At 41.0% G+C, this 11,512-nt stretch overlaps 1 protein-coding gene across 1 annotated transcript in view; it reads left to right on the top strand.

Moving 5' to 3' along the window:
* Nucleotides 1–11,512, top strand: part of enpp1 (ectonucleotide pyrophosphatase/phosphodiesterase 1) — a 28,434-nt gene that overhangs the window by 6,206 nt on the left and 10,716 nt on the right. Inside the window, exons 3-14 of the mRNA XM_020603865.1 lie at nucleotides 2,866–2,929; nucleotides 4,033–4,130; nucleotides 4,210–4,289; nucleotides 4,940–5,059; nucleotides 5,765–5,874; nucleotides 5,976–6,041; nucleotides 6,121–6,193; nucleotides 7,043–7,151; nucleotides 10,146–10,277; nucleotides 10,366–10,397; nucleotides 10,534–10,661; nucleotides 11,189–11,258. Coding sequence (XP_020459521.1) covers nucleotides 2,866–2,929; nucleotides 4,033–4,130; nucleotides 4,210–4,289; nucleotides 4,940–5,059; nucleotides 5,765–5,874; nucleotides 5,976–6,041; nucleotides 6,121–6,193; nucleotides 7,043–7,151; nucleotides 10,146–10,277; nucleotides 10,366–10,397; nucleotides 10,534–10,661; nucleotides 11,189–11,258 — 1,082 coding nt within the window. The remainder of the gene's footprint in view (nucleotides 1–2,865; nucleotides 2,930–4,032; nucleotides 4,131–4,209; nucleotides 4,290–4,939; nucleotides 5,060–5,764; nucleotides 5,875–5,975; nucleotides 6,042–6,120; nucleotides 6,194–7,042; nucleotides 7,152–10,145; nucleotides 10,278–10,365; nucleotides 10,398–10,533; nucleotides 10,662–11,188; nucleotides 11,259–11,512) is intronic.

Below are 11,512 nucleotides of genomic sequence, written 5' to 3'. Positions count from 1 at the left end.
TAGGTTCACAGAGTAAGTTGCCATAGTAACTGACTCTGAGTTTAGATTACCTCTCTTTGTGAAACGGGTTTAACTTACCCCGCTTTCACGGGTTTAAGTTACCTCCGTTTCTGAAACCGAAAACTCAGAGTTTCCCTCATTTCGGGGTTAACAAACTCTGAGTTTCGACAAAACCGCCTTCTTGAAATAGGCCCCAGGTGATTTACCTGATTTAATTTTGCAGTCTCATCCAGTGCGACCTTTGCAAAAAAGTCAGTCGCACCTTAAATAAATCTGATCACAAAATGTGACTGATCACTCACAGCCTGAGTTAAACTACAGTGCTCCCTATACACAAAAATCTTGTGAGGCATGGTTTTCACTCACCATCATGCTGTTGACAGGGAACAGAGATTCCTTGGCTACAATAGTGGGAGGCGGGCAATCTTAGATTACAGAAACTCCAAACTTGGAGTATTTAGAGCAGCAGTGAAGGAGAGTCAAGTTGCCAAGCAGCCACTAGATGAAAGAGAGGAGAATGAAGGGGAGACGGAGGTTATCTCATAAAACTTAATGATTTATTCACAGGTTGTTTCTGTCAGCGTGGTACCACTTTTTTTTTTTGCTTTAGCAAAACACTTCATAAATACAAGTGAGACAGGAATGTTCCCCCTGAGCTGGTGTATTTTCTGCAGCTATACATTCCCTCTGGCCAGACGTGGGCAGCAGTATCAGTGCACTCTTTGTTGCAAACCAACATGCCAAAACACCCCTCTTCCATTTCAGGGGCTGTGGTGGTGACTGTGGGCAGCTGTCCCCGGCCTGGGCGGGGTGCTCTCTCTGCTGTGGCATTATTTCCTATCCAGCTATCATAAAAGCCATATGGGAAGAATAAATGTAGTTTTCTCACTCACTCAGACCCTTATTTTGGAGTTATTCACATCTATGCAGCTTTATTAGAACTTCTACTTTTTCATAAACACTACTCTATAAGAAGTTTGGAATCATATTAAAAGATATCAAAATAAATAACCCCGGACTTGCAGTGTGTAGTGTTAAATGCTGAGAGCGGGTTTCCCCGTGCATTACAGACCACAGTAACTTGTCTCCTGAGACAGAGTGTCCCCGTGTTGGTCCAAACCACAGCGCTGGCCTTGAGAGGCAGTGAGGAGGGGCTTTCTCACCAACATGCTAAGACTTCCTCTGTCATATGTTCAGTCAGCAGCCGACTTGACAAGGCAGTTGCTTGAAAGGTGAAAGAGGTGGCCCACAGCTTCCTGCTTGGTGTCACCTTGTCTGTGGGAAAGTTCTAATTTGTTCCAGATGCTCGGAGAAAGTCCACAGAGGATATGATGAGTTTCTTTTAGGTGTTTTGTCAGCTCTGCACTGTTGTAGATCACATGAAAGTGGTCACTTGTAGTAATGAGCCTCAGAGATTTATTGACTCTGCTGTCCCACAAAGCATGTGGTTTTATGGCCCACAACTTTACTTCTTTGTTTCAGTCTCACTGCTCTCAACGTGTAATTTCTGGCAGCAGTGGGCAAAAGCTGCCCACCATCAGCCCAGATAACAAAATTGTTTCCTTCTACCCAAAAGATACCAGGGTCTTTGGCATGATTGTCATACGCTACTTCCACATCTGATCCAGATTACCTGTGTGTGTGTGTGTGTGTGTGTGTGTGTGTGTGTGTGTGCGCGCGCTAAAATTGACCCAGGCGTGGGAATAGCATCTGATGATCATGCTGTCATGATTGTTAAGGATCCAGGTGTATACTGGGCCAGAAGAAACTCACAAAACAGGTCAAACTAATGCAGTCTAATAGGCCACAACAGTCCTGCAGCTAATAACAGGAGCATCTTAAATGCAGTACAGTTCAACAGCTGCACAAACTACACATCTTCCAAAGTGAGCAGACAGTTGAATTGACATTTGTTACACAGCCCCCACATAACCAAAACCTTTATTAATACACGTCTACTAAATCTGTGCATGTTGCCGGATGCTGCGGTTCTATATATTTCACTTACATAGTCTCAGATTAAGAAAATTAAATGTCTCTAAGGGAGGGATGTGCCTTGTCTGATGTGCACGCGTGGCCTTAGGCTATGTAAACATAAGCAGGTCAGTAGTTCACTGATCTCATTTTGTTAACAAAAGCAGTTTTTACCAGTTTAGCTTCCATGAAATTGAGGGTGTGTGTTTGTGAACATGTTGTCCAGCTCTGACTTAAAAATATGGTGACCAGAGTATTTTCTGTTTGTTCCTGGAATCTTTCTGTGCTGTTACTCACTTGGGCTATTTATGAAACATATTCATGTGATTCACAGAGTTGTGTTGTCATCTTGCTCCAAAGTTCAGTTGAAAAACGTCACTTGGCAGGAAAACGGGAAGCCTTCAAACTCTGAGTCTAGTCAATGCACAGAGTGTTTTATTGTGCATACATTGCACTTTCATGTTTCAACAGTCCTGTTAAATTTGACATTAAAACCCCTGGAAACCAATTTTCTCAATCAGCACCACACCATGAGCAGTGGGATCCTAAATGAACATTTCTGCCAAAGTTAGCACAGTGTTAGCTATTTATTAGATATGCATTTCTGTTTTTGTCATTGCTTCTCTTACTCTTTGGAAAATATTATGTGTTTTTGTTCACCATTACCGTAAAAGTGTAAAAATGTGCTGACAGCTTAATGTTTGAATCACTTTATAGTCACAGGTCTTGCACATTTCCAAACTACTGCTGGTACCTTTTGTCTTTTAACACAAGTTTTTTTTGGTGTTTGCTGACATCATTATTGTGTGTTAAAGTCAAAGCTGTTGCACATTCTGTGGAACAGGAAATGTACTTGTATTTCACTGACAACACTCCTCCTTTTTTTTTTAGCATCAGGGGAGCTCTGGCTGAAGTTGACCTCTGAAGTAAATCAACAGCTACAGTGTCCAGCTGGGTAATACAGTGCTCTCCTTTTACTGTTGTAGTTTCAATATGAAATAATTCCTCAAAAGTAAGAGAGTTTAATTTACATCAGCACTACATTTCTTCCTATTTGTGCAATATCTTTTAGTGCTGAGAATAAAACTATCCAGCTGTGCTGCCCACAGTTACCCTGAGTCGAGACTATTGTTCCCAGTAGACAGTTGAGGGGAATTTAAACTGGCTCTGATGTCACAGTCTGGAAGATTGTTTCAGAAGTGTGTAAATAACCTAAATATATGACTCTCTATTATCGAAGCTGGACTAATGACTCTGAGTAATCAGTCGTGTTGGTGAATGTGTGTGTTTCCGCTCTGGTATGGGAGGAACCCCAGACAGACCATTAGGCAATGGAAAAGAAAAGTTGTGGTTCCAATTGAAGCCATTTTGGTTTGAAAAATGGTTGTCTGTAACTTTATTTATCAAAGTCACTCATTCTCTTGGGTTGGTTTCCATTGTTTCTGCTGGTAAACCATACTTATTTTAATGTGGTCTTTATACTGGGGGAAAAAAACTTTTGGGAAATGCTGATGCTCATTTTTTACAAGTTCTTAGACTATTTTTCAAGGACCAAACTCATTTTAATTGTAAATAAAAATGCCAAGGGAACTGGACTAAGGATTTGCCCTTCCAGTTTCCTGATTACAATGTTTTTCATTGAATTAAATTAATAGTTGTTGCTTTTTTAAAACTGATTTTGAAACTCCATTATTTAGTTATTCATTAGTCTTTAAACTATCTATTTTTTAGTAGTTTATTTTTCATGAATGCCTTTTTAATTCCACCTATATTGATAAAACAGTATAACCAGCCATTCTTTCTTTTCCTTTTTTTTTAAACATCAGTTAATGAATACTTAATAATGGCGCCTGTTTCTTTTCATGCCACTCTGTGTCTGTGTTTTGACCCAGTCAGAGAGCCTCTTTGTATTCTCTCTATACAGACCTACTGTATAACACTACCTCTACATTACTGTGGCCAAAGATACTCATGTCCCCTGCTGAGTAAATAACAGTCTCCATTCACAGACCCACCTCACTGTCCCGTTAAAGTATCATTCTTTGTCTTCCCACTCAGTTTTTCCAAGCCTCCCCTCATCCTGGTGTCCTTGGACGGTTTTAGAGCAGGGTACCTCAAAGATCACAGCAGCCACCTTCCTGTCATCAACAGGTTACGTAAGTTGCCAGCACTGACTCCACAGCTCTTCCAGGTTTATGCAGCATCCTGGTGGGACTGAACATTACTGTGTTGCAGGAAAGATCGGAACAACAACCCCATACATGAGGCCTGCTTACCCCACAAAGACCTTCCCCAACCACTACACCCTCGTGACTGTAAGTTTTTGTGTGTGTGTGTGTGTGTGTGTGTGTGTGTGTGTGATCTGTTTCCAGAACAAAGGTTTGATTTATTGGATAAAAACTGCCAGATTCATTGACATGTTTCGTTTGTGGTAAAAGAACTCGTATACCAACACAACAATGTAAAGTATTCCATTACAAGTCCTGCAGACTCCTACTTTGATAAAAGTACAGAAGATTTATTTTTAACACGGTGTATTTAAAGTTGTTCAAATAAACTGCTGTGGTTACCAGTCATATCTAGGTTCTGAAGACGGGAGAGAGAAGTTAATCACTGTAAATCCCTACAGCCACAGAGTCAAAGCAGCTCACCTTTGGGTTCGGGCTCCTGTACTGTGGAATGGTCTGCCATGGGATATTAGATCTGCTCCGAGCCCGACTGTTTTTAGATCACTCCTTAAAACGCATTTGTATTCACAATCTTTTCTGATTGATGTACAGTATTTGTTTTGATTATGCATTTTTGGTGTTATTGTTTTATGGTGTACATGTGTTTTATCTGGTTTTATTTTTATAATTTTTTGTTTTACTGTAAAGCACCTTGTAACGTAGGTGTAGAAAGGTGCTATATAAATAAATTTTGTTTGCTTGCTTGCTTACCTTCACTCACCTCCTGATTCCTGCAGGGTCTTTATCCCGAGTCTCACGGGATTGTGGACAACAAGATGTATGACGTGACTCAAAATGCTTTCTTCAGCTTGAAAAGTGAGGAGAAAGTCAACCCAAAATGGTACCAAGGAGAGCCTGTAAGTGATCTTGAGTAGAGCTGTGAAAATGTACTGCTCAGTAAATATGAAGCTCCAAAGCCCAAATGTGTTATAACTGGATTCTGCTCATGCTAAGTGACAGACTGCAAGGGCTTGTTTAGACGCTCTGTGGTTTCAAAGCCTCGTAAATCTCATTCCTCAGCTGTGTGACAGGCTACTCTCCTTTAAAATACACCATGCAGCAGTACTTTTGTCTTTTCAAAAGGGAAGGAGAAATGGATGACTTTCTTGAGTGACTTATTCTCCAGGAATGCATAATTTTGTAATGATGGTTAATCCAGTACAGCTCAGTGCATCTGATAAACAATGACTGTAAGTTTACTTCATGACAGATTGGTCTTACAGGTACTGATTTATCATTAAAATGTGCAGTATAATTAACCATCGCGCTTGACTGTTAAGTTATTACACTATTTCTCTATGGACAAAACACTGCTGATGTGATGAATGAGTTGATTAGTAATCTGTCTGAATTTATCATGCACCTAGATGATGATTTCTTCTGCTCCTCTTTACTTTTCATCTCCTTCCCTCTCCCATCCTTTCCTTTTTGTGGCCCTCCATTTTCTTTCTTCTTTTCCTTTTTTTTCTTTGCCTCTTTTTTGTTTGTTCCTTTCCTTCCTTATGTGTTTCCTTTCCTCTTATCCTCTTTTGTTTGCCTTCCTTTCCTTTTCCTCTCTTCAGGTCTGGATCACTGCCAGCCATCAGAAACTAAAAACAGGAACCTTCTTCTGGCCGGGCTCGGACGTAGCCATCAATGGCACCTTCCCAGATTTCTACAAGCTCTATGACAAGTAAGAGCGATGCCGTTATGTCGCATGCTTTTAAAGTCATGGCTACAAATCTTGGTGTATTGATCTTTATTAATGACACTGTGCCGTGTTTTTGTGCACAGGAGTATTTCATTTGAGCAGAGAGTGTCGACTGTGCTTGAGTGGCTCAGTTTACCTGAGGGACAAAGGTATGACATGTTTTATTGTGCATGTTATTTGGCATCAAACACTTTACATGACATTAATCTGTGGCCTCGGTGATTTTAGACCCGACTTTTACACTCTGTACCTGGACGAACCTGACTCTTCAGGACATCGTTATGGTCCAGCAAGCAGACAGGTTAGTTCACTAAACACCTAAAACTATAATCTGATTAATTACCTGAGAGAACAACAGACTAGGCAGAACAAATAAAATGGTGGGAAAGTTCATCATTGACCTTTTAGGAGTTTCACAAAATCTTAGCTCAAGGTCTACTTACTTGCATTTTCTTTCTGGAGCCTTCAGTCATGGTCCTATTTGGAGGGGAGTGTTTAAAATCCATCGACTGATGATGACTGAGATGTAGTCAAAGCTGTGAAGTAACTAGTTAATATTATTAAGTGAAACACTGCTTGTAATTCTGCATGATATGACTGGTACCTGTGAGATTTTTCTTATTATTGATCACCCTGCTGATTGTTTTTAATAGATTAGCCTATAAATTATCAGAAAACTGTGAAGCTTGCTCGTTACAATTGTCTTACACCCAAGATGATAACCTCACACTGCTTGTTTGGTTCAAACAGCAGTTTGAAATACAAAAATATTCAGTTTACCATCATATAAAACAAAGAAAAGCCACACATCTTCACATTTCAGAATCTGGACCCAGCTAATTTTGGCATTTCTGCTTGAAAATGGCCTTAAATGATTGATTAATCAAAATATTATCTAGCATTTAATTTAGCTGGCGTCAAAGGAATTGGTGATTTTTCTCAGTTGGAGCCACTTAAAATTTTTTCCCTTTCATTTCAAACGTTAAACCAAAGCACATTTAATAAAGTCTAAGTTATAAGCAATGTGGACAAAGTCATTTAAGGTCCTTATATTTTAAACTGTTTCCATGCTACAGTTTTGGTGAACTTTGCTTTCCAGCCACATTAACACGTTGACTCTGTTAAACTTTAACCTCTGTTGTGGCTTCAGGTGATTGCGGCCTTGGAGAACGTGGACAGGATTTTGGGCATGCTGATGGACGGCCTGACAGAGAGAGACCTGCAGAACTGTTTTAACTTGATAATCGTGTCAGATCATGGTGAGATAATTACACCCTCTCCACACAGCTATGATACAGTTAATGGTATACATTTACAGAAAAAAAATCAAAGTAATCAGTAATAGAGGAGAGAATTCTATATTTCAGTTTGAGAAGCCAAAATAAGATGAACAACCACAGAAAAGTGGAAAAGGAAATGGGACACTTTTTAAGCAATGAACTGTTTTTCTTCATCTGTCTTTTTCTTTGGATTTCTTTATTAACTTTCAAACTTTCTGCAGTCTTCCTAAAGCTACAGTATGTAACACTAGCATGAAATGCTTAATCAATCCACTCTGCTCTATGTTCTACTACAATCTGCTACGCTCCTTCACGCTCTGTCCAGCGCTTCAGATATTTGTTGTTATGAAATTACAAGCAATGACAATGCAACAGAATTTACTGATTAACCAGAAATAACTGAACATCTCTGATTGGTTAGAGAGGTCGATCCTGCTCAAAACCTTTTAGAAGCTAATATCTCTGCACTGCTGTTAGTGCTGTTCAATGAGTCTGGGTCACAGGAGGCTTCGACAGCACCTCTCACATTAAGGCAAGTTTTGGAGCAGATTTATACAACAAATAGTCAGGGAAAAAATGATTTGAACCCCAGTTGATTTTGTAAGTTTGCCCACTGACAAAGAAATGATCTGTCTACAATTTCAATGGTAGGTTTATTTGAACAGTGAGAGACACAACAATAACAAAAAAATCCAGAAAAATGCATTACAAAAAAAGTTGTACATTAATTTGCATTTTCATGAATGAAATAAGTATTTGATCCCCTATCAGTCAGCAAGATCTCTGGCTCCCAGGTGTATTTTATACAGGTAACGAGCTGACATTGGGAGCCCTCTCAGCTTCAATCAATCCAGATTCCAAACTCTTCACCATGGCCAAGACCAAAGAGCTTTCCAAGGATGTCAGGGACAAGATTGTGGACCTACACAAGGCTGGAATGGGCTACAAGACCATCGCCAAGCAGCTGGGTGAGAAGGTGACAACAGTTGGTGCGATTATTTGCAAATGGAAGAAACATAAATTAACTGCCAATCTCCCTCGGTCTGGAGCTCCATGCAAGATCTCACCTCGTGGAGTTTCAATGATAATGAGAACGGTGAGGAAATCAGCCCAGAACTACTCGGGAGGAACTTGTCAATGATCTCAAGGCAGCTGGGACCATAGTCACCAAAAAAACAGTTGGTAACACACTACGCCGTGAAGGATTGAAATCCTGCTGTAGCCGCAAGGTCCCCCTGCTCAAGTCAGTCAGGTCATTGGATGTCGGTCCCGAGTCAGTCAGCATCCCCCCGCCCCAGCCAGCTGGGTCCCCAAAAGTACGTGGTTTACTGTTCACGGTAGCATGGTCATCCTCTCTCTCTCTTCTTTTGCTCATACTCACACAGCTCTGCATGTGCATCTGCATGCCAGCTACCCTCACACACCTTCTTCCGAGCATTGTCTAAAAATGTCCAGTACATGACCTTCTAGGTCTCATTGATCTAGCGCACCTTTCCTTTTTCTAAACCTGAACAGAGCACGCAAACAGTTCACATAAGCTGCAGCTACAATATATCCATTCCTTATCTGAGGAGGAAGTCACTCAGGATGTTGACCCATAAGTTAATCAAGGGGGACACAGCCCAAGATATTCTTGCCTGCGCCAGAGACAGATCAAGCTTCCGTACACACTGAGCTCAGCCTTACATCCTTACACAACTAACACAAGTATTATATAAATAGGTAACACACTACGCTGTGAAGGACTGAAATCCTGCTGTGCCTGCAAGGTCCCCCTGCTCAAGAAAGCACATCTACAGGCCCGTTTGAAGTTTGCCACTGAACATCTGACTGATTCAGAGGAAGACTGGGTGAAAGTGTTGTGGTCAGATGAGACCAAAATCGAGCTCTTTGGCATCAACTCAACTCGCCGTGTTTGGAGGAGGAGGAATGCTGCCTATGACTCCAAAAATACCGTCCACCTGGTCAAATATGGAGGTGGAAACATTATGCTTTGGGGGTGTTTTTCTGCCAAGGGGACAGGACAATTGCACCGCATCAAAGGGAGGATGGATGGGGCCATGTACCGTCAAATCTTGGGTGAGAACCTCCTTCCCTCAGTCAGGGCATTGATTTTCCATCAAGTTTTTATTGAGCAAGGTTTAGATTGTACAAGCATGAAGCATAAAGAAATCTTTTCTTGCTCTATTTTCAATTCTACAAGTAACAAAAATAAAACAATAGAACTTCGTGAAGCAAAACATATCCATCCCCCCCCACGCCCCCAGTTGCCACATACAAGTCTGATTAGTTAACTGTAGATGTAAGAAAATTGGAAAGAGGCATCCAGATTTTATTGGAAAAGGGAAGTCTGTCTGAGAGAGTGTACCTCATTCTTTCAAGGCAAAGTGTATTTGCAAGATTACTAAGCCACAACTTTAAAGGTGTATCTTTTTTCTTCCAGTACATAAGAAGTAACTTTTTCGCAATGATAATACAATAAGAGAGGAAGCACTGCTGCGGTCTGGTCAAAGATACAGCAACTTCAGACATTCCTAGAATGATCAGCAAAGGTTCAAGTTTCAGCTGTACCATTGACATTGTAGACTGATCATTTCTTTGTTAGTGGGCAAACGTACAAAATCAGCTGGGGTTCAAATCATTTTTTCCCTGGCTGTATATGGGAGTGGCCCAGTTTCCATCAAAGATACCATTTCCAGGAGAAGATTTTATACAATAACAAATATCTGGCTGTAAAATCATGGACATGATAAAGTAAGTGCTAATATTTTCAGGGTAGATGAATTTTTGTAACCCTGCAGGGGAAGAAGTGAAACAATTTCAGCTTAGAGCAAAGTCATGGATTCTTAAAATAATGTTCAGAAGCGGCTCACAAACTCTGTTTTCATGCTATCGTGGCCATGTTTTTAAGGAAATTAGTCATATCCACCCCATTTATTGGAAAAACCGAGGATATTATTATTTCTTTCACAGGCATGGAGGAGGCTACATGCAAAAAGGCAGCATATGTGTCAACCTACCAGGCCAATACCGACGGCTTTACTGTCATCCAAGGCCCGGCTGCTCGCATCAGACCCACTCGCCTCCCGGAGGATTACTTCACCTGTGAGTTCCAGTCCATATTGTAAAACTAGCACTGCAGCATCATCTTATTTGTAAGCAGTGTGTGACCGTGTCCTGTTTCTTTCCTCAGTCAACTATGAAGGCCTGGTGAAGAACCTGTCGGTATGCGAAGTATTCCAAATGCCACTCTTGTATTTTGAAGAAGAAAGAAAATGATCTGCTTGCTTAACTTCATGTCAAATGGCCCGATCCATTCTCTGCTGAGTGTTGATTCTCCTTGTCTGTGTCTGTTCTGAAGTGCAGGGCCCCTGACCAGCCAATGAAGCCATACCTCAAAGAAAACCTTCCCAAAAGGATGCACTTTGCTAACAACAAACGCATAGAGAGGGGACACCTTTATATGAAGCCGGGCTGGCAGGCAGCACTGTAAGTGGCCAACAACAGGATAAATCTTTCTTATTGCAAGTGAGCTCTTGCACTGTATTTTTGTACCTGTTGTACTAATTGACCGGAGGTCGAGAAGTCTCGTGAATTATGGAAACCGGTGCAACACATCTGGTTATGAGGGGAAAAAGCATCTTTAGCCAGACTGAAGTTGAAACATTTACAGCAATTAGTGTTAGCAGTCATGTATAATGAATAAAACATGGCATGCTGGAGAGGCTTGATACAAACTTTGATGGATAGCAAACATGTAATCCTGGAAAACTGCATCAGGCTGAAGAATTTGGCGATGCAACAAACAACAGCCTGTAGTTGCACTGTAGCATAACTCCTGCTTTAGATGCATTAAACTCTCAGACCCTAAAATAAAAAGTATATGTGATGAGCTAATTTTTTCAAAATAAGCTGGAAACATAAAAGTAACTGTCAGGTGTTTCATTGATTTCCACTGTCTTTCTTTGCTTTTCTTGTAACTCCTCAGATTAAGCGTTTTTATTTTATCTTCTCAGTAACCCCAGGGAAATCAAGTACTGCAGCGGTGGATTCCACGGCTCAGATAACCTCTTCACCAACATGCAGGTCAGACGAAGGAAAGGTGTATCTGTGATAAACACTTTCACAGTAACGGGGAAATCGTGATTAACTGCTCTTTTACTTGAATGTGTGCTCGCATCACTGCTGAGAGAGAAACATTAACCTTTCTCGTAGCTGCAGCATCACCGGTCCTTACATCTGACTTTAAAACTGTCCATCCATCCATCCATTTTCTTCCGCTTATCCGGGGCCGGGTCGCGGGGGCAGCAGTCTAAGCAAAGATGCCCAGACCTCCCTCT

Source organism: Monopterus albus, unplaced genomic scaffold, assembly GCF_001952655.1.
Source record: "Monopterus albus unplaced genomic scaffold, M_albus_1.0 scaffold63.1, whole genome shotgun sequence".
In the NCBI taxonomy this organism is placed as follows: domain Eukaryota; kingdom Metazoa; phylum Chordata; class Actinopteri; order Synbranchiformes; family Synbranchidae; genus Monopterus; species Monopterus albus.
Note: the sequence above shows the minus strand (reverse complement) of the source record. Positions and strands in the feature narration are given on the sequence as shown.